Source organism: Theropithecus gelada, chromosome 15 (assembly GCF_003255815.1).
Source record: "Theropithecus gelada isolate Dixy chromosome 15, Tgel_1.0, whole genome shotgun sequence".
Lineage (NCBI taxonomy): Eukaryota > Metazoa > Chordata > Mammalia > Primates > Cercopithecidae > Theropithecus > Theropithecus gelada.
In genome coordinates, this window is record NC_037683.1 from 9,946,755 (window position 1) to 9,968,965 (window position 22,211).

The 22,211-nt window shown below is 56.2% G+C and overlaps 2 protein-coding genes across 5 annotated transcripts in view; one reads left to right on the forward strand and one right to left on the reverse strand.

Moving 5' to 3' along the window:
- Positions 1-523: 523 nt before the first annotated feature.
- Positions 524-21,570, forward strand: SH3GLB2 (SH3 domain containing GRB2 like, endophilin B2). Of its 4 annotated transcripts, XM_025358578.1 has the most exons (13): positions 524-767; positions 7,569-7,710; positions 8,760-8,888; positions 13,710-13,843; positions 14,109-14,201; positions 15,615-15,626; positions 16,332-16,394; positions 17,915-17,938; positions 18,411-18,500; positions 18,749-18,849; positions 19,150-19,164; positions 19,271-19,511; positions 19,828-20,835. In XM_025358578.1, the coding sequence occupies exons 1-13, from the start codon at positions 705-707 to the stop codon at positions 19,933-19,935; spliced, it is 1,215 nt and encodes a 404-aa protein (XP_025214363.1). In that variant the 5' UTR covers positions 524-704; the 3' UTR covers positions 19,936-20,835. The 4 variants fall into 4 exon arrangements, with proteins under 4 accessions (XP_025214363.1, XP_025214366.1, XP_025214365.1 ...); XM_025358581.1 differs by lacking the exons at positions 15,615-15,626; positions 19,150-19,164 and having other exon boundaries at positions 19,828-19,935; positions 20,464-21,570; XM_025358579.1 differs by lacking the exon at positions 15,615-15,626 and having other exon boundaries at positions 541-767; positions 19,828-20,813.
- NUP188 (nucleoporin 188) overlaps positions 21,511-22,211 on the reverse strand; it is a 67,089-nt gene continuing 66,388 nt past the window's right edge. Inside the window, exon 44 of the mRNA XM_025358576.1 lies at positions 21,511-22,089. Within this exon, the coding sequence (XP_025214361.1) occupies positions 21,913-22,089 (177 nt within the window). The 3' untranslated portion in view covers positions 21,511-21,912. The remainder of the gene's footprint in view (positions 22,090-22,211) is intronic.

Below are 22,211 nucleotides of genomic sequence, written 5' to 3' on the forward strand. Positions count from 1 at the left end.
TTAACTTGATTTCATTATTCCACAATTTCATCACCTTGTAGACTGTAAATACATATTTAACAATTAAAAATTTTGAAAAGCATTGGTAAGATGTCAAATAACATGTAATTATTGTGTGTACCTGCAATCATCTAAGAGCACATGAGTTCCAGTTTTAATAATAATTTTAGTAAAGGAAAAAAAGGCCGGCCTAAGCGGTGGCGGCAGCAGGCGCAGGGGGGCAGCAGCGAGCACTGCCCAGTGGGACACCCTGCACCCGCCCCGCACCCGGCTCTGGCCGTGCCAAGGCCACACCCCCACCCATCTAGCTCCGCCCCACTGCCCTCTGTCCCCGCCCCTGCCCCACCAGCCCCGCCCCCTCCAACTCCGCTCAACTTCCGCCAACCCGCCTCCGCCCTCTAGCCCCGCCCCACTGCCGTCCCGCTCCGCCCCGGCGCCGTCAGCTCCGCCCCCGCCCCCTAGCTCCGCCCCCGCCCCCTAGCTCCGCCCCGCGGCCTCCGCACCCCGCCTACTCCGTCCCGCGGCCTCCGCGCCCCGCCCTGCACGCTCGGACTGGCTCGGCGGCTGCTGCGGGCTGGCGGGCGGGCGGGTACGCGGAGGGCCGGTGGCCCGCAGCAGGTGGGCGGGGTGCGGTTAGCGGCGGCGGCTGGGCCTGGGGCTGCCGGCTGCGCTCGGCCCGTGCGCGGCGGCCCTGCGGGCGCACCATGGACTTCAACATGAAGAAGCTGGCGTCGGACGCGGGCATCTTCTTCACCCGGGCCGTGCAGGTGAGGCCTGGCGTCGCGCCGTGCGCCGGGGGCCCGGATGTGCGGCGGGCGGGGAGCACCCTGCGGCAGACGCCTGGGGACGCGGGGAAGCCCTCCCGGGCTGCTGCCCCCGTCCCCGCCGCGGGCACACCTCTGCCCCACTGAGCCCTTGCTGACCAGAAGAGGGAAAGAGCCCGGGCGGCCCGGCCCTACTGCCTGGAGTGAGGCACCGGTGCCCACCCTTTGGGCCGGTTGGGTTATCCTGCTCCCCTGGCGCCTGCCCGGCTGAGGAGGGGAGGAGGCACCGGCTGGGTCCTACCTCCCTGCCTTTGTCCAGCAGTGACCGGCGCCTGGCGGGGCATTTAGCGACCTGGACTCCCAGGCCCAGGGACTCATGCGTCCGCCACAACCCCTTCTCTGGGCCTCAGTCTCCCCACCTGTGCAATGGGCGGGTGATGTCATGAGTCCCTCATGGCCATTTCACACGCTTGGATAGTCAGGCCGGAAGCCAGGAGCTGTTTCCTTTCTGCTCCACGGGAGGTCTGTTTCCTTCGTCCCTAGGCCTGGGGGATGGGGAGAGGGCTGGGATCTGCCTGGGAAGCTGTTCAGACCCACGATACTGAGATTGGAACAAGTCCCATCCGTTTAGGGGCAGAGAGAAACAGCTCAACATCATGGGAAGACCTAGGCTCAGGTGTGGGTGGGGAAGTGCCCTCCTGTGACCTTGGGGGAGGTGCCTTCACCTCACTGGGCCTCAGTTTCTCAGTCTGAAAAATGGGTTCAGTATTCCTGCCTCCCAGGGCAGATGCGAGGATTCTGTGGGACTCTGCATATGTGTGCTCACCGGAGGCAAGCTCATTATTGGTGTCACCGTGGTTAATATTGCACCCATTCAGCATGTGCCCTTGGACAAGTCACTTCTCTCTGAGCCCCGCCCTCCCCTTCTGTAAATCAGGTGTAACACCGTGGTTATGGGATTCAGTGGGATTCCGCAGGCCTGGGGCTGGCCCGTTCCAGGGCTCTGGGAGCAGGTCCTGTAGTATTGTCTTTGTCGTTGTCATCCTTGTTGTTTCTGTTGAGTACAGTTGTCTCCCCACCCCCAACCCCGGCACTCCCCTCCCCTCCCCAGGAGCCCAGACACAGCCAGCAACCCATGTAGTCATGTTTACTAGAAAGTGCTGTGTCCCGTTGAGGATTAGCATCCCAGCGAGAATTCACTGCTTGAAGTGTTCCAAGTCTGGTGGGCAGCCCCAGCCCTAGTGGAGATGCCAGGATCCCAGAGCCCCTCGGATTGGATGGCCCCAGTCCATCTGGGAGGGGGGAACCCACTTTGCTGTTGGTATGGCAACCACACTATCTCCCACATCTGGGAAGAACCTGATCTGCCAGTTCCCTGCTAGGGCTGGGGCCCTGCTGCCTGACCTGGCCAGGGCTCTCAGGGCCTAGGCAGAGTGGGGCCTAGGTGTGGCTCTGCTTGGTGGGGGCTGCCCCACAGGGTCACTGTTACTGGAGTGGGAGCCAGCAGTCAGGCCCCAGCCTCGGGGTGGGAGGGAGGGAGCTGGGAGCTTTATAAATAGAGGCTTTCTCTGCTCTGCACGCCCACCCCACTGCTGCCATTTTCCTGGGAGCAGCCTCGGACTCCAGCACCAAACCCCTTCCCCTTGGCAGGATTGGGGCAGAATGGCAGGCCAGGGGACAGAGAGGCCTGAAATGTGACCTGGCAGGAGAGGCCATAGAGGGCCTCTGCCTGAGACCAAGCTGGCCTGGATGGGAGACAGCCAGGAGGGATGGGAGAGGGGTTCTCTATGATCAGTACATGTGATGGCCTCGGGAACCTCCCAGTCCCTGCAGGTACAAGAAACAACTTTAAGAGCCTCCCCGATCCAGCAAGGAACAAGGCCTTGGCCCTGAGATGAGGATCCAGAGGGCAGGATCCCTTTTGTATGGGTCATTCTGGAATGGTTTCCTGCACGGAGGGCCCCTGAACTGTGCCCAGAAAGTAGGGAGGGGCTTGTGACGTTGGTCCAAGTGGCAGGAGCAGCCCAGATAAGGGCACGGAGGCAAGAAAACCTAAGGCAGATTTGGCCAGTGGGGGTGGGAGAGGGCAGGAGGAGTGATAGTACTAATACTATTCGTAGTCATTGCAGTAATAGTAATAGTAGTGGTAGAAGTAATGCTTATAAAAGCCAGAGAGGTGGTGGCATCGTCGTCATGGAGCCAGGCAGGCTGCAGTGGACATGGGATGAATGCCCTCTAGCTTGGGAAAGCCTGGCAGAACTTCTCACCTGGGCAGATGTGGCCTGTAAGGGAGGGCGGGGTGGGGAGTGCTGTTCTCAACCTTGGTAAGGAGGGGAGGTGTTGAGGTACACATTTAGGTGATGCCCTTGGTACCATCAGGGTAGCTCCCGAGAGCTGAGGAGGGATGTGAGGGGAGACCTGCCCGCCTGCCTGCCTTCCTCCCTCCCTTCCTCCTTTCTTCTTTGCTTCCTTTTTTTTTTTTTTTTTTTTTTTTGAGACTGGGTCTCATCCTATCGCCCAGGCTGGAGTGCAATGGCACAATCTTGGCTCACTGCAACCTCCCGAGTAACTGGGATTATAGGCACCTGCCACCACTCCTGGCTAATTTTTTTTTTTTTTTTTTTTTGTACTTAGTAGAGATGGGGTTTCACCATGTTGGCCAGGCTGGTCTCAAACTCCTGGGCTCAAGTGATCCTCCTGCCTCAGCCTCCCAAAGTGCTGATATTGCAGACATGAGCCACCATGCCTGGCCTTTTTTTTTTTTTTTTTTTTTTGAGATGGAGTCACTCTGTCACGCAGCCTGGCGCAGTCTCAGCTCACTGCAACCTCCATCTCCCCGGTTCAAGCAATTCCCCTGACTCAGCCTCCCAAGTAGCTGGGATTATAGCGATGCACTACCATGTCATGCTAATTTTTGTATTTTTAGTAGAGATGGGGTTTTACCATTTTAGCCAGACTGGTCTTGAACTCCTGACCTCAAGTGATTCACCCGCCTTGGCCTCCCAAAGTGCTGGGATTACAGCTGTGAGCCACCATGCCTGACTTACTTTCTTTCTTTTTTTTTTTTTTTTTGAGACGGAGTCTCGCTCTGTCGCCCAGGCTGGAGTGCGGTGGCGCGATCTCGGCTCACTGCAAGCTCCACCTCCCGGGTTCACGCCATTCTCCCGCCTCAGCCTCCGAGTAGCTGGGACTACAGGCGCCCGCCACCACGCCCGGCTAGTTTTTTGTATTTTTAGTAGAGACGGGGTTTCACCATGTTAGCCAGGATGGTCTCGATCTCCTGACCTCGTGATCCACCCGCCTCGGCCTCCCAAAGTGCTGGGATTACAGGCTTGAGCCACCGTGCCCGGCCACTTTCTTTCTTTTTTTTTGAGATGGAGTCTCGCTCTTTCACCCAGCCATGTGCAGTGGTGCGATCTCAGCTCACTGCAAGCTCCACCTCCCAGGTTCACGCCATTCTCCTGACAGCCTCCCAGGTAGCTGGGACTATAGGCACCTGTCACTATGCCCAGCTAATTTTTTGTATGTTTAGTAGAGACGGGGTTTCACCATGTTAGCCAGGATGGTCTTGAACTCCTGACCTCGAGATCCGCCTGCCTCGGCCTCCCAAAGTCTTTTTTTTTTTTTTTTTTTTTTTTGAGATGGAGTCTCGCTCTGTCGCCCAGGCTGGAGTGCAGTGGCACGATCTAGGCTCACTGCAACCTCCGCCTCCCGGGGTCAAGCAATTCTCTGCCTCAGCCTCCTGAGTAGCAGGGATTACAGGCACGTGCCACCAGGCCCGGCTAATTTTTGTATTTTTAGTAGAGACGGAGTTTCACCATCTTGGCCAGGCTGGTGTTGAACTCCTGACCTCGTGATCCACCCGCCTCGGCCTCCCAAAGTGCTGGGATTACAGGCGTGAGCCACCGTGCCCAGCCAAGTCGGCCAAGTCTTTCTTTTTTTTTTTTTTTTGAGCCGTAGTCTCTCTCTGTCTCCCGGGCTGGAGTGCAGTGGCCGGATCTCAGCTCACTGCAAGCTCCGCCTCCCGGGTTTACGCCATTCTCCTGCCTCAGCCTCCCAAGTAGCTGGGACTACAGGCGCCTACCACCTCGCCCGGCTAGTTTTTTGTATTTTTTAGTAGAGACGGGGTTTCACCGTGTTAGCCAGGATGGTCTCGATCTCCTGACCTTGTGATCCACCCGTCTCGGCCTCCCAAAGCGCTGGGATTACAGGCTTGAGCCACCGCGCCCGGCCAAGTCTTTCTTTTTTTAAGGCAGGTTCTTACTCTCTCACCCAGGCTGGAGTGCAGTGACATGATCTTGGCTCATTGCAACCTCCGCCTCCTGGGCTCCCACCTCAGCCCCCTGAGTAGCTGGGACTACAGGTGTGTGCCACCATGCCCAGCTAATTTTTTTGTTGTTGTTGAGACTGAGTCGAGCTCTGTCACCCAGGCTGGAATGCGGTGGTGCGATCTCGGCTCACTGCAAGCTCCACCTCCCAGGTTTACGCCATTCTCCTGCTTCAGCCTCCCAAGTAGCTGGGACTACAGGCACCTGCCACCACGCCCGGCTAATTTTTTGTATATTTAGTAGAGACGGGGTTTCACCGTGTTAGCCAGGATGGTCTCGAACTCCTGACCTCGTGATCCGCCTGCCTCGGCCTCACAAAGTCTTTCTTTTTTTAAGGCAGGTTCTTGCTCTCTCAACCCAGGCTGGAGTGCAGTGACATGATCTTGGCTCATTGCAACCTCCGCCTCGTTTCCCACCTCAGCCCCTTGAGTAGCTGGGACTACAGGTGTGTGCCACCACGCCCAGCTAATTTTTTTTTTTTTTTTTTTTTTTTTTGAGACTGAGTCGAGCTCTGTCGCCCAGGCTGGAGTGCGGTGGTGCGATCTCGGCTCACTGCAAGCTCCGCCTTCCGGGTTCTTGCCATTCTCTTGCTTCAGCCTCCTGAGTTACTGGGACTACACACGCCCACCACCCCGCCTGGCTAATTTTTTGTATTTTTAATAGAGAAGGGGTTTCGCCTTGCTAGTCAGGATGGTCTCGATCTTCTGACATCGTGATCCGCCCGCCTCAGCCTCCCAAAGTGCTGGGATTACAGGCATGAGCCATTGTGCTGGGCCTTTTTTTTCTTTTTTTTTCTTTTTTCTTTTTTTTCTGTAGAGATGAGGTCTCACTATGTTGCCTAGGCAGGTCTTGAACTCCTGGGCTCAATCCGTTCGCCCACATCAGCCTTCCAAAGTGCTGGGATTATAGGCATGAGCCACTGCACCTAGCCAAGGCTTTTCATTAATGATGGTGATGATAATACTAGCTAACATGTATCAGCCCCATACTGTGGCCGAATAGCCAATGAGCTAGATCCTGTTATTTGCATTGTCTAGGCGGGGGCTCTCAGGCCCAGAAGGGAGACTTTGCCTCTCCGAGCCTTGGTTTCCTCATTTGGGAAATGGGGTGAATGCCACCCCCTTCAAAGGACTGAGTAAGGTGATAGAGCCACGACGGGCCGAGGAAGGCTGAGCCTCTGCTCTGAAAGGTCTCCGTTTGGGGAGTGTGAGGAGGAAGAGGAGGCAGAGACAGCCAGGGTGGGGGAGGAGCAGCCGGCCCCCTGGCAGCTGGGCCCTACCAGCCCTGCAGGGAGAAACCCAAGCTCTGCTACATAATTGATGACTGCTGAGCTCCTGGTGGCCGCCCAGCACCCCCCCCCCCCCCCCCCCCCCCCCGCCGCTGCTGGAGCTGATTGCACCCAGGGATGATTCATGGCTGACCCGACTCCTGCATGGCCCTGCTGCTTGCTCAGCCTCAGTGGCGGCATCTGTGAAATGGGAAACAGCCCTTCCTGCGGTAGAGGTTGATGGGGTCGTGAGGAAACCCTTAGGACAGGACACTGTTAGATCAGAGGGGCCAGGACTTGGACCAGTTTCTGGTTGTTCCTAGGTAACTCCCGTGGCTTCTGCCAGCTTTGATGGGGACCCATGCGACATCTGGGCCCTGGGTGTGCCCAGCCACTGGCTCTGATAGGCTGGCAGTGTTTCCATCTACCCTACGAGGTGGCCAAAGCCAACCATCTGGTCATCCTCCCTCCCTGCATTCCCCTTCCTTCCCAGACGTCTCTGCACCCATCAGCTCGTAGCACTGGTGCCGTACGTGGGGCAGCAGCACTGTAGCAGACCCAGCGTTTATGTCTAACCCACATCTTTCCTCTTTCATCCTCATGACCTATGAGGGAGGTGCTATTATTCCCTTTTTTCAGCTCAGGAAACCAATGCTCAGAGAGGCAGAGCCCCTTGCCCAAGGTCACACAGCTTGACAGTGGCAGAACTAAGACTTGAATCAGGTCCTTCTGAACCCCGACCCTGGTTTCTTCCCCTCCCTCGTCTGGCACCCTTTCCCTAGCAGCTCCCAGCTGCCCATGGAGCCCCCTGATAACCCCAGACCCTGCTCCGTGCCCCATTTGTCCCGAACACTTTCTACCAAGTCCTCTCCTTCAGAGTCAGGCTCTAAGGACCCTAGGGCTGGCCTCCCCTAGGGCTGGCCTCACCCCACTAAGCTATGGGTCAGATTGTGTATGAATGTGCATTTTGTGGGGATTCATTGGATTTCCAAAAGAAGCTGTGATTCCCATACTCTGGTCTAGCCACCTCGTTTCACAAATGGGAAAACAGTGAGGCCCTGCCAGGTCACACAGTATCACCCTCGGGGCCGGTTCCTTGTCCCTGGGGCCTGCCTAGGTTCCTGCTGGTGGGGGCAGTCCTCCCTTTCCCCTCCACTCCCCCACCTCCTTCTGAGCCCTCCCCACCCCTTGGCCTTCCCTGCTGCATAGTTCACGGAGGAGAAGTTTGGCCAGGCTGAGAAGACTGAGCTTGATGCCCACTTTGAAAACCTTCTGGCCCGGGCAGACAGCACCAAGAACTGGACAGAGAAGATCTTGAGGCAGACAGAGGTGCTGCTGCAGCCCAACCCCAGTGAGTGTGTGCTGGTGGGCCTGGGGAGGGACGCAGTTGTGGGGCAGGGATACAGTCGTGGGAGGCCTGGCCCTGCTGTGGCACAGGTGGGGGCTGCAGCCAGGGTTTCAGCTAGACGCTTAGGCTCAAGGCTGTTGAGGAGGGACAGTTAAAAGAAAATGGGGGACTCTGTGTTGGGCTGCCAGACACTCCAGGGCAGTGGAAATACTGAGTTTTGCACAGAAGAATGAAAATGCCTGGAAGCTAAAACACACGTGGGAGAAGAGGCAGGCAAAACACACACCTGGTTGGTCACTCTCTCTCTTTTTTTTTTTTTTTTTTTGAGATGGAGTTTTGCTCTGTTGCCCAGTCTGGAGTGCAATGGCGCGATCTTGGCTCACTGCAACCACTGCTTCCCGGGTTCGAGCGATTCTCCTGCCTCAGCCTCCTGAGTAGCTGAGATTACAGGCACATGCCACTACACCAAGCTAATTTTTGTATTTTTAGTAGAGAACGGGTTTCACCATGTTGGCCAGGCTGGTCTTGAACTCCTGACCTCAAATGATCCACCCGCCTTGGCCTGCCAAAGTGCTGGGATTACAGGCATGAGCCACCATGTCCGGCCCAAACCTGGTCACTGCAGAGGTCAGCAAGGCCCAGAGATGAAGGGACTGCCCGGAGCACACCCAGGCAGGCCCCCAAGGTCAAGCAGAAGTGACCTGCAGGACTTCCGGGGAAAGGAGGGTGGCTCCGGGTCATGCTGTGTGTCTGCCTGTAAATCTGATCTGTGGTTCATTGAGGGGCCAGATAACTTTTGGGTGCCAGGAGCAGAGAATTGTGCAAGCATGTATTATGTTCTGTAATCATATTAATAAGGGAGAAGTGGATGGGCCCTGGCTTCCTCCTCCATATAGTGCTGGGTCAATCACAGCAGTCTCAGGGTTGGGCATGAGCAAGGAAGTCAGCAGGCCGAGTGCACCTGTGGGCAGGGCCAGGTCTGGGTCTGTTTGTGTTTCATCTTTGGGCTTGAACTGAGGATCCCTGTGGCTTTGGCTGCTGTCTCCCCACAGGTGCCCGAGTGGAGGAGTTCCTGTATGAGAAGCTGGACAGGAAGGTCCCCTCAAGGGTCACCAACGGGGAGCTGCTGGCTCAGTACATGGCAGACGCGGCCAGTGAGCTGGGGCCGACCACCCCCTATGGTGAGCAGGCCTCACAGCCAGGGACTAGGGGTCATGGTCTCTAGCTCTGATTCTCCCTCCCTCCCTTCCTTTCTTTTTTTACTTTAAAAAAATAATTATACACATAATACCTGAATTCATTCTAAATGTAAAAACTCTATGCAGAAAAAAAAGAGTAAAAAATAGAATCTTCTCTTCATCAGTTTTGGGGGGGGGGGGGTGTGTGTGTGTGTGTTTTGAGACACAGTTTCACTCCATCACCTAGGCTAGAGTGCAGTGGTGCGATCTCAGCTCACCGCAACCCCTGCCTCCCAGATTCAAGTGATTCTCCTTCCTCAACCTCCTGAGTAGCTGGGACTACAGGCACCCACCACCACACCCAGCTAATTTTTGTGTTTTTAGTAGAGGCAGGGTTTCACCATGTTGGCCAGGCTGTTCCCGAACTCCTGACTTCAAGTGATCCGCCTGCCTCAGCCTCCCAAAGTGTGAGCCATTGCACCTGGCCTATTTCTGTGTATTTTTTAATGGAATCATATTGTGTGCCATCTGGGAACCTGACTTTTTTTGTTGTTGTTGGAGATGGAGTTTCACTCTGTTGTCCAGGCTGGAGTGCAGTGGCGTAATCTCGGCTCACTGCAACCTCCGCCTCCCCGGTTCAAGAAATTCTTCTGCCTCAGCCTCCCAAGTAGCTGGGATTACAGGTGCCCACCAGCACATTTGGCTTTTTTGTATTTTTAGTAGAGACAGTGTTTTACAATGTTGGCCAGGCTCGTTTCCAACTCCTGACCTCAAGTGATCCGCCCACCTTGGCCTCCCAAAGTGCTGGGATTACAGGCGTGAGCCACCGCACCCGGCCAGAACCTGACTTTTTAACTTGTTATCATATTACAGGTATTTTTTCACTGAAGCATTTATAGAACCACATCCATCTTTTTTTTCCATTTTGAAATTTTATCCAAGTATGAGCTATACATTATAAAATGCGTGTGTGTAATTCAGTGATTTGTAGTAAATTTAGAGTTGTACAAACATCTCCACAATCTAACTTTTTTTTTTTTTTTTAATTGAGGCAGAGTCTCACTCTGTCACCCAGGCTGGAGTGCAGTGGCGCAATCTCGGCTCACTACAACCTCTGCCTTCTGGACTGAAGGCATCCTTCCACCTCAGCCTCCTGATTAGCTGGGATTGCAGGTGTCCACCACCATGTCCTTCTAATTTTTGTATTTTTCTGTAGAGATGGGGATCTCGCTATGTTGCCCAGGCTGATCTCAAACTCCTAAACTGAAGTGACTTCCCACCTTGGCCTCCCAAAGTGCTGGGATTACAGGAGTGCGCCACCGTGCCCGGCCCACAGTCTAATTTAAAGGACATTTCCATCACACCCCAAAAGTCCTTCATGTCTATTGTCAAGCCCCATTTTCACCTCCAGCCAGCCAACCACTAACGTGTTCTTGGTCCCTATAATTTTTTTTTTTTTTTTTTTGAGACGGAGTCTCACTCTGTCGCCCAGGCTGGAGCGCAGTAGCACAATCTCGGCTCACTGCAACGTACACCTCCCATGTTCATGCCATTCTCCTGCCTCAGCCTCCCAAGTAGCTGGGACTACAGGCGCCGGACACCACTCCCGGCTAATTTTTTTTTTTTTTTTTTTTTTTTTTTTTTTTTGTATTTTTAGTGGAGACGGGGTTTCACCGTTTTAGCCAGGATAGTCGATCTCCTGACCTCGTGATCTGCCTGCCTCGGCCTCCCAAAGTGCTGGGATTACAGGTGTGAGCCATCGCGCCCGGCATATTTTTTGTATTTTTAATAGAGACGGGGTCTCACCATGTTGGCCAGGCTGGTCTTAAACTCCTGACCTCAAGTGATCTGCCTGCCTCAGCCTCCCAAAGTGCTGCGATTATAGGCGTGAGCCACCACGCCCAGCCCCATATTTTGTATTGTTTTAATCCTTTTAAATTTATTCAGATTTGTTTCATGACCTAGTATATGGTGTATCTGGGGACTGTCCTAAGTTGACTCGAGAAGATGATAAATTAGGCTGTTGAGGAGGCAGTGCTGTATAGATGTCACCGAGGCCACATCAGTCAATAGTGTTCAAGGCTTGTATGTCCTTGCTGATTTTGTCTTGTTGTCCTATTCATTATCAAGAGTAGACTATTGAGGCTGGGCATGACGGCTCACGCCTGGAATCCCAGCACTTTGGGAGGTCAAGGTGGTTGGATCACCTGAGGTCAGGAGTTTAAGACCAGCCTGGCTAACATGGTGAAATCCCGTCTCTACTAAAAATACAAAAAATTAGCTGGGCATGCTGGTGCGTGCCTGTAATCCCAGCTACTCGGGAGGCTGAGGCAGGAGAATCGTTTGAACCTGGGAGGCGTAGGTCGCAGTGAGCTGAGAGCACGCCACCGCACTCCAGCCTGAGAGACAGAGCAAGACTCCATCTCAAAACAAAAAAAGCAGAGTATTGAAGTTTCCAACTATTACTGTTGAATTGTCTATTTCTCTCTTTGTCAGTATTTGCCTTATGTATTTTGGAACTGTCTTAGGTCTGTATGTTTATATTTGTGCATCTTCCTGATGAACTAACTCTTTTATCATTATAAAGTACTACTCTTTGTCTCTAGTACAATTTTGTCTTAAAGTCTATTTTGCCTGGTAGTAGTAGAGCCACGTTAGCTCTCTCGTGGTTACCGCATACCTGTTATACATTTTTCAGCCCATTCATGTCTTTAAATTTAAAGTGTATCTTTGGATTTTTTTTTTTTTTTTTTCTGTCACCCAGGCTGGAGTGCAGTGGTGCGATCTTGGCTCACTGTGACTTCCACCTCCCGGTTTCAAGCGATTATCCTGCCTCAGCCTCCTGAGTAGCTGGGATTACAGCTGCTCGCCACCATGCCTGGCTAATTTTTGTATTTTCAGTAGAGACAGGGTTTCACCAAGTTGGTCAGGCTGATCTTGAACTCCTGACCTCATGATCTGCCCACCTCAGCCTCCCAAAGTGCTGGAATTACAGGTGTGAGCCACCGCGCCCGGCCGTATCTTTTTTTTTTTTTTTTTTTTTTAAGACAGTCTTGCTCTTGTTGCCCAGGCTGGAGTGCAGTGGTGTGACGTTGGCTCATTACAACCTCTGCCTCCCAGGTTCAAGTAATTCTCCTGCCTTCGTTTCCCAAGTAGCTGGAATTGCAGATGCACACCACACCCAGCTAATTTTTGTATTTTTAGTAGAGATGACGTTTCACCATGTTGTCCAGGCTGGTCTCGAACTCCTGACCTCAAGTGACACACCCACTTCAGCCTCCCGAAGTACTAGGATTACAGGTGTAAGCCACTGCGCCCGGCCTTGCCTTCACTTTTGAAGGATTGTTTTGCTATATATAGAATTCCTGGATGAACAGTTTTTTCTTTACTTTGAATAAATAGTAATTTATCATAAATTCTTCATAAGCAGTAATATATCATCTTACTGCTGTCTGGCCTCTATTGTTTCTAATGAGAAGACAATTTATCTTATTGTAGCTCTCTTGTATGTGATGAATCAAACCATGTTTTTTCTTTTCCTTTTAAGACAGGATCTTGCTCTGTCACCCAGACTGGAGTGCAATGGTACAATCATAGCTTACTACTATAGCCTCAAACTCCTGGGTTCAAATGATCCTCCCGCCTGGGCCTCCTGAAGTACTGGGATTACAGGCATGAGCCAGCTCTCCCAGCCTCTTATTGTTTCTTCAGATATTTTTTCTGCCTTATTTTCTCCTCTTCTGGGACTCGTGTTACTCATATGTTGGTTCACTTGACAGTGCCCCATAGGTTCTGAGGCGCTGCTCATTTTTCTTATTTTTTTTAATTTGGTTTTTTTTTTTTTTTTTTTTTTTTTTTTTGAGACGGAGTCTCGCTGTGTCTCCCAGGCTGGAGTGCAGTGGCGTGATCTCCTCACTGCAAGCTCCGCCTCCCGGGTTCACGCCATTCTCCCGCCTCAGCCTCCCAAGTAGCTGAGACTACAGGCGCCCGCCACCACGCCCGGCTAGTTTTTTGTATTTTTAGTAGAGACGGGGTTTCACCATGTTAGCCAGGATAGTCTCGATCTCCTGACCTCGTGATCCACCCGCCTCGGCCTCCCAAAGTGCTGGGATTACAGGCTTGAGCCACCGCGCCCGGCCTAATTTGTTTTTTATAAAGATGAGGTTGTGCCATGTTGCCCAGGCTGGTCTTGCACAGCTGGGCTCAAGCAGTCTGCCCACCTTGGTTTTCCAAAGTGCTGGGATTACAGATGTGAGCCACAGCATCCAGCCCAGCAGTTTTTCTTGATTAAATGCTTTTTAATTTGTTTTTTGCCTTGGTCAATTTCCAGAGTCCAGAAATGGATGTTTTTGACAATTGTGTCCAGTTTTCTTTCAATTTGTTTTATTTTCAAGGAGACATGGTCTCACTATGTTGCCCAGGGTGGTCTCGAACTGCTGAGCTCAAGTGATCCTCCTGTCTCGGCCTCCCAGAGTGCTAGGATGATAGGTGTGAGCCACCACACCTGGCGTGGTGTCCAGTTTTATTGTTACTTTTTTTGGGCGGGGATTTGTTGAGCTCCTTTCTCTGACATTCTGGAAGTCTAACTCCCATCTTTATAATGGCTGCGATGTGTTTCATATTTTGGCTGTCCCACTGTTTATTTGTCAGTCCCCAGTTGACGGTGTGGTGTAGGTTCCTTCTTCTTCTTCCCAGGCAAAGCGTTCTGCACTAAGCGCCCCGGCCCTTGCTCTTCAGCAAGCTCTTCCTGAGCCCTCTCCTGCTGCCTGTAGATCAGAGCAGCCTGAGCCTGACCTTCCTCACCCGTCAACTCTGTTTTCTCAGGGAAGACACTGATCAAGGTGGCAGAAGCCGAAAAGCAACTGGGAGCTGCGGAGAGGGATTTTATCCACACGGCCTCCATCAGCTTCCTCACACCCTTGCGCAACTTCCTGGAGGGGGACTGGAAGACCATCTCGGTGAGGGCCCTGGGACTACTACGCTTCATGGTAACCATGGCGTTCTCTCCTCAGAGCCTTTGAGCACAGGCTATCTTCCAGTGCTGGGGCTGAAAACTCCTGGGGCCTCCCCAAAGAGGGCTCCTTTGGACTGAGTGACCTCCTATCTCTGGGCCTTAGTTTCCCTGTCTTGACTCAATAGTCCCCAGCACTAATCTTGCCATGCATGGCTCTGGGTCTCCCAGGGCGGCCCAGGGTCTCACTGTCCCCATGCCCTGCCCTGTAGAAGGAGAGGCGGCTCCTCCAAAACCGGCGTCTGGACTTGGATGCCTGCAAAGCGAGGCTGAAGAAGGCCAAGGCTGCAGAAGCCAAAGCCACGGTAGGTGTTGCCACCGGCCTCCTGGCCCCCAGGCTCTGGCTAGAGCCAAGGGGTGGGGGCATGAAGGGACCTGGTGTTTGGCATGACCTCTCTCCCCTCTCCCTGGCTGGAGATGCCTGGCTGGGGGCTGCTGGGCTGAGCCTCTCTGTCCCTGCCCTCAAGGGAGCCTTGGTGGCCTCCGAGCTCTGGTTCCCGGGGAGACATTTACGGTGTGGGTGGATCAGCAGTGCCCCCAGCTGGGTGCAGGGTACCCCACAGTCACCCCGCCAGGCAGCTGGAGTCCCCTGCATGCCCTGCCCTCCTAGATGCTCGGCTCTGTCCCCGGCTCTGTCCAGGTATGGCACCTTCTTACTAACTCTACTACTTGCTGCTTGAACGTCAGGCCCAGGGTCCCTGTGCTCAGGCGCCCCCACGATGGTGTGGAGAACCTGGGAGCTGGACCGCCCACTTGCTCAGGGCTGTGTCTGAGGGACCCTATCAAGCAGCCTCATGAGATTGGATAGGGCCTGGGCCGTCTGGCGCCCTCTTCACTCCCAGCCCACTGAGGCCTGTTCAGCCTGGCTGGGTCAATGGGACATAGCCTGAGACAATGTGCCCAGGGCGAGGCCAGGATCAGAGGAGCTGGGCCCAAGGGTGAACACCCTCCTGGCGCGAGAGGTTGCTCGGGGTGCAGGGCCTAAAGGCTGCCTCACACCTTGCAGAGGGAACTCCCAGGCCCAGGGCCTGCTGGGAGATGGCTACCTGTGGCTGCCAGGTGATTAGCCGAGGGAGGCCAGGCCCAGCCTGGGGTCACAGCTGTCCATACACCTTGTGTTCCCCTCCCATAGTGTGCCCCAGAACCTGCACTGCCCCTGGCGAAAACTGTGTGCAGGGTCTCAGGTCACTCAAGTGTGTGGGGTCTAGATCAGAGGCAGGGGTATAGCTGTTTCAATCTTGGGTTTGGCTAGGGTGACCTGTGCCTATTGGGATGACCTCTTTTAAGCCACCTGAACAGGACAGTCTCCCCCGTCACTCAGGGCCAGACAATGTCTCTGGAGTAACTCAGCCAGAACACACTCCATCAGCCAGGCCAGGGGAGCCTTTCCTTAGTCATTGCAGTGGTATGACCTCTCCTTCGCCTGGTGGGCCTGGACAACCTTGCATCCTGGGGTTGGGCCAGGCCACCCTTTCCAGAGCTAGGACTTGGGCAGCCCGGGGAACAGCATTCCAGAGGACTCAAGCCCCACAGCTCTGTGCCCATAAGCACACACACGTTAGGACTCTTCAGGAGGGCAGGCTGTGGTGCCTCCCTCCGCCTGACCGCCTGGTGTCCCCTCCCACTAGGGCCTGGGGGGCCTGCTCCTGCCTGCGCTGTGGACTCACTAACTCTTTGTTTTTGTTCCTTTCCGTCCTGCTTTGGGTAACTTGGCTCAGTGTGAGGGAGATGTGAGTATACCTGTCCCATGCGCTGTGCTGCTTCCGGTCTGCCCATCTTGCCCGTGGACCCACGGTGCCGTGGCCAGCCCACGTCCTTGGGGCATTTTGCAAGCAGCTGGTCTCCCCGCCAGAGCCTCTACTGTGCAGGGCCTCTGGTTTAGGGGGGATGCCAGGCATTGGGGCCTGTGAGTCAGCTTTTTGCAAATGTTGGACGTCTGTCACTCTGTCTGCCCATGCATCCATCTGTCCACCCTTGTCGGGAAGGGCCTGGCCCTTGATGCAGGAGTGAGAGATGCGGTGTGCAGATTCTGGGATGGAAAAAGCCATCCCAGGTGGGGGTGGGCTGTGTTTGTGGGACCCTGGGGCATCTGAGCCACTGGTCTTGGGAGGAGGGGGCTGTGGCCCCTGGGAGGGGAGAGCCCAGCCTGTGACTTGCTCAGGCAGCCTCGGCTGTCTCCTCACCACATTTGCTCTCCTGGGCTCCAGTGCCTACAGCCACTTGATCTTTGTCTGGACTCTCCAAGTCCCTAGGCCCCTCATCTCCAGGTGGTTGGAGTCGGGAGAAGAGGGTTTGTGTTGTGTTTGTATCCCCCTGTCCTTGGGGTCAGGCCTCCTGGCATCTCCTTGTGCAAGACTCTGGGGTAGCCTCCTGACCTCGACCCTGGCCCTGGCCCAGGGTGACCCCCTCCCCACATGAACTCTGTTCCCCGCCAGACGGTGCCTGACTTTCAGGAGACTAGACCTCGTAATTACATTCTCTCGGCCAGCGCCTCCGCGGTAAGCGCACCCCACCCCCACCCCACCCCTCGTCCTCTCTCCCCAAGTCCCATGCCACTGCCTCTGACTGCACAGGAGCTAGAGGCCAGCGGGTAAGGTGGGGGCACTGCCATGTGATCAGGTCAGTCCTGAGACACTGGGGAGGGGCAGCAGCCCCCACCTCTGTCCACAGCCTGGCCCCTGTGCCCTGTGGTCCTGGAGCTGGACTTGCTTCCCCTCTGCAAAACGCTGGAGCTGGCGGCAGGGCCAGCCATACCGAGTAGCATGGAGAACTCAGGGCGGCAGCTGTCCCATCCTCAGGACCCCTCCACCTCCTGCTGTCTCTGAATGCCAGGCCCTGGGGAGGCCCTGAGGATAGAGGAGGAGGCGTGGCCGTGCCTTTCCGGAGTTCACAGACCCCTAAAGACAGGAGGCAGTGGACTGCCGTGTAGGCCTGGAGAGCGCCTCGGGGGCAGGAGGGCCTGAGGCTGTGCTAAGGCCCAGAGGTTCTGGAGCAGGGCATGTCTTGTCCTGAGGAGGCTCAGGCAGGGCCCCTGGGGGAGTCGGGGCAGGAGGTGGGGAGGACAGGATCGTGGAGGCTTCGCATGTCATGGTTTTTAAGCTTTCTTGGGATGTCTGGTATTTCCTGTGTGGTTTGGGGACTAGGCCACACCTCTCCCTCATGCTTGTCACCACTGCTGCACCTTGTCTGCCCACTTTCTCTCCTTCCCGCCCCCAGGGGTGAGACCCTCACCTCTGTCGTGAGCATGCTGCCTTGTGTCTTTCGTGCCGTCGTTCTGTGGCTGGGTGACTCCCTCAGGCCACCAACTCTAGTTGGCTCTCACAGCAACTTCCAGTGCTCCTGGACGGGGACTTCCTAAGCAGCATGGGGGCCACATGGGTGGGCCACGCACACTGGCCTGGGTCCGCGTTCCCTATTTCGGGCTGTTGTCTCGGGTCAGATCTCCGGAAGCGGCAGGAGCGCTGGGTCTCCTGGTCGTGGCCGGGCACAGTCTTTCTTCTTCAGGATCCACTTCCCGCCTCCTCCCTGTGCCCAGTGGAAGGGGAAACATCCTAGAGGGTGGAGACTGCCCTGTTTTTCTTTTGCCATTGAGTCCCAGTGGGACTCAGGCACGAGGCTGCCTTTGTCTGCCAGAGGACAGAAAAGTTCAGTGACTGGCCCAGGGTCACACAGTCCTGCCTCCCAGCCCACCAGCCTGAGCCAACAGTCAGGACGGGGTGGGGCACTCGGTCTCTCTTCAGACCCCACTCAGAGTCTGGGGCTGACACTGTAGGAGAAATAGAAGCAGGACTCCCGCTGGCTGCTCCCTTCCTGCATGAGGCATGTTAGAGGGACTGGGACTGCCAGCCCCCAGCTCCCAGGCCTGCCTCGGCCCAGTCTCAGCTCCTGTTTGGGCGGGTGGGGCAGAGGGGCAGGGGGCAGAAGTTGAGTCTGGGAGCTGGGGCAGGGCACAGGCTCTAGGGTCCAGCTGTCCTCCTCTCCCCTCTCCTGCTGGCCACTCCTGCTGCCGTCTCCACAGCTCTGGAATGATGAGGTGGACAAGGTAAGTTGGGGCCTGGGGGGCTGGGCTCGGGGAAGAAGGGGTGGCAGGGTACAGGCACACCTGCTGCTGTGGGGTCTGGTCTGTTTCTCACTCTGCCCTACACCCACTGGGGAGGGGTTACTGCTTTCCCTCCCTGGGCCTCAGTTTCCCCTCTGTGGGGAAATGTTTTCTCCACAGTACCCTGTAGCACACAGTAGGCCCTCAGGATGCACTTGCTGGGTGGATTTCTCCAATGGGTGATGGAGGGAGGGTCTGTCACTACAGCTGCCTGTGGGGGTCCTGAGTGGGGCCCTAGCTTCTCTGGGGTTGGGGCTCCATGTATGAAGTCAGGCATAGACCTAGAAGGCTCTCTGTGTTCCCAGGGGAAAAGGGACAGGCAGCTCCCAGGTAGGTTCCACAGGAAGACTGCGAGGAAGCTGGTGGGTGGTGTGTGGGTGCTCACGGCTGCCCTGCCCTGCCCTGCCCTGCCCAGGCCGAGCAGGAGCTCCGCGTGGCCCAGACAGAGTTTGACCGGCAAGCAGAAGTGACTCGTCTCTTGCTGGAGGGAATCAGCAGCACTCATGTGAGTCCCCCGCCCACCTTCACTGAAGTGCAACCCTCAGCGGGCACCCGGTGTGCCTGAACCGCGGGGTCAGCAGGGCTGCCCCAGAATGGCCCTCACAGAGCAAGTCCCACCAGGGAGGGTGTGGGCATAGGGGCAGGGCACCCTGGAATGCCGAAGCAAGGTCTGGTAGAGGACAGGGATGGGGATGGAATTTTTCGTTCTGAGGGCGGGACGTTAGAAGTCAGCCTCTGGCCTCTTCCCCACAGGTGAACCACCTGCGCTGCCTCCATGAGTTCGTCAAGTCTCAGACAACCTACTACGCACAGTGCTACCGCCACATGCTGGACTTGCAGAAGCAGCTGGGCAGGTACGGGGCCAGCACTGCTGAGCCCACTGGGGTCCCCTGGCTCCCAGACCCCATCCGTGGGCAGCATGAGCTCCTCTGGGCAAGTCCTCTGACACTGAGCTGGGTTGGAGGGCTCTGCCGGAACCCACTCTGGGCCCGGGCACCTCACGTGTATGAGGGTAGGGTGGCTGGCCTTACTGACCTGAGTCCCCTGGGTACCCTGAGGGTTTCTAGGGAATGCCTGGGTGGGGAGGATGGCAGGGACCGGGGGTAGGGCCATCTCACCCTTCCCTTGCTTTGCTTCTCCCTTTGTGCTGCCAGCTCCCAGGGTGCCATGTGAGTAGCTGGGACTGGAGTGGGGCTCCGGGGGCTGGGGAGGGGAGTTTGCTTCTGGGGTCCCTTCTGGGACTCCCACCTGCTAAGATGTATCCCTCCTCTCCAGATTTCCAGGCACCTTCGTGGGCACCACAGAGCCTGCCTCCCCACCCTTGAGCAGCACCTCACCCACCACCGCTGCGGCCACTATGCCTGTTGTGCCCTCTGTGGCCAGCCTGGCCCCTCCGGGGGAGGCCTCGCTCTGCCTGGAAGAGGTGGCCCCTCCTGCCAGTGGCACCCGCAAAGCTCGGGTGCTCTATGACTACGAGGCGGCCGACAGCAGTGAGCTGGCCCTGCTGGCTGATGAGGTGGGCCTGGTGCCACAAGGTGGGGCAGGAATGGGCGGGGTGAGGAGCAGCCTGGGCGCTGGGATCAGGCACGTTGGGCCTGGAGGGGCCCTGATGGGAAAGCGGGGACCAGCAGGTTAGAGAGGGCATCTCCAGCTCTGAGGAGGCAATCCCTGCTATGCCGGGTCTCTATGGAGCAGGTGAGATGAGCGCCAGCCACTGAAAGTGTAGCACATGCCACAGGCCATGGGGAGGTGGCAGCTCTGTCCCCACTTAGTCCTGGGGCCAGTTCCACCCTTGGCCAGGCCATGACCATCCTCTACTGCCATCTCTGCAGCTCATCACTGTCTACAGCCTGCCTGGCATGGACCCTGACTGGCTCATTGGCGAGAGAGGCAACAAGAAGGGCAAAGTCCCTGTCACCTACTTGGAACTGCTCAGCTAGGCAGGTCCCCCCACCCCCCCACATTCTGGCCTGGGCAGGAGAGGATGGGCATAGCCCTGCCACTTACCTTGTTTGTTGGTGACACTTCTGTTCAGAGTGGGGAGAATTCACCCCATTCTGTCCCTGCTCCTGGTCACCTAGCTGTGAGGGTGCCTGAGGCTGAATGGCCCCGCCCCTCCCCCAGCCCTGCTTCTGACCTGTGGCTCTGGAGCCCCTGCCCCTGCCTGCATCCCTGAGCGCCCCACCCTCCCGGCTTCACTAAGGAGGGAGGGGCTGTCTGAAGCAGCTGCACTCAGCACCTAGGCCAGGGTGGGGCCGCAGATGGGCTCAGGAAGCCCCAGGTGCACTCAGTGAGAGCCCTGCCTTTCAATTGCCAAAAGCTGCATGGGGGAATGCAGCAAGGCACACAGAGCTCTGGCAGCCCCTGGGGACTGGGCGCTGCCCCTGGGAGGGGAGAGCCTGGCCAGGGCTGGTGTTGGGCCCGGAGCAGCATCTTCCGGTGCTATCCTCCCCTCCCACCCCTCACAGCTCAAGCCAAGTCCAGCGGCCGCAGCCTCCACCTCTCCACACTCACTTTTTATCTGGTGTTTTTACTTCTGCCTGCGTTTGCTCTCTAGCCAATAAACCCTCCTTGTGTGCGAGTCACCTGGGCTCCTGTCAGGGCCTGGCCCTGAGGGTGGGAAAGGGAAGGGTAGACTCACCCCCTGCCCCACTCTTCCTGGGTGGGGTGACCCCCAGAGTGAGCAGGGGCCCTGCGGCTGCCCCGGCCACCAGCTCTCTAAGTTGGGAAGTGCAGCCCTCCCTACCTTCCGTGGGGCCTGTGCCTCTCAGAGGGCAGTGCTGTTCCTGGACACGAAGCTGCACAAGGAATGTTTTATTCCTAAGAGAAAGTTTCCTAAATTTGGATTGTGGACTGTAGAATGTGCCTGACAGTTCAAACTCAAGTGGGTAGTGGTCCGCGCTGTCTGCATGTTGGGCATTTTGCCCAGCACGTGCCCCTGTGCCACGGGTTCTCATGCCATCCTCAGTGTCCACATTTCACAGATGAGATCAGCAAGACAGGCACCTCCTCAAGGGACCACAACTGGCAAGTGGCTGAGCAGGGACTGAAGCCCAGGCAGCCTGATTCTAGAAACCCTAAGTGGTGGCTGTGTTTTAGATGGCCCCTAGCAGGACCTGGCATTCTGACTTCAATCCTGAGAAAGCCAACAGCTAGTAGGCCCCACTGTTGGGGCTTCTGAAGAGGAGATGGGGGGTTGACAGGGGAACCGGGCTATAAATAGGAAGGCACAGAGCTTCAAGAAAGGCTCACCCAGGGATGAGCTCAGCCCACTGGGCCAACGAAACCAGGGCCAAGGACACAACCAGGGCAGGCCAAGGAAGGGAACAGCGCCCACTCAGCCTAACCCTCAGCCTATGGACAGGAATGAGGAGATGCTGGTGAACTGGCCATCTATCAATACCTGCCTTCCCCCGAGGCTGCAGCCCCACTCCCAGGCGCCTGGCCAGGGGAGTTTTCTAGGTTCTGAGAGCCAGGTCATCATCCCTGGGCTTTGAAGTTAAATATCACACAGCTGTCTATAAACAGGATTTTAATATTTGTATAAATAGACCACAGAATTACCAAAACTGCAAGGACAGAGCATGGAAAACAGATTCTGAAACCCGTGCATAGAGCCCTCTCCTGGGCTCCCGCCTCCCCTGGCTGGCGGTGCTGTGGGGAATGCTGGAAGGGAAGGAATGCTCCTCTGGGGGCGTCGGCAGCGTGAGGGCCTAAGCACAGAAGACTCCACTCCCCATGCCTGCTGTTGACCTCTTCATCTAGTATAAAAATAACATCAGTGGGTGGGTGGTTGAAGTGGCTACTCGGGGAGGGGGTGACAGAAGGTGCCCTCCGTTGTATAGGCCCTGGCAGCCAGGGTGCGGTGTAGGCTGGTGGAGAGGGGTAGGTAGGCAGCACAGCAGCACAGCACTGCCCTATCTTTGCACATGCCGGACAAATGCCTGCACTAGCTGGATCAGAGGCTCTTGACTCTCAGGGCTGGCTTTGGAGAGAGAGGTGGACTTGCCCTGCGGCGAGGGGAGGACACCAGTGGCAGGGGAGCTGGGGGCTCCCCGGCGGAAGTAGCGCGAGAGGCTGGAGAGCAGCGTGCTCTACAAGAAAAAAAGTGGTTTGGTGAGGCTCAGCACATCTGGCCACTCTTCTGACCCTTGGGGGTTACCCGACGGGACCCCACAGGGCTCTGGCCCTATTGGCCCAGCCCTCCCTATCCATC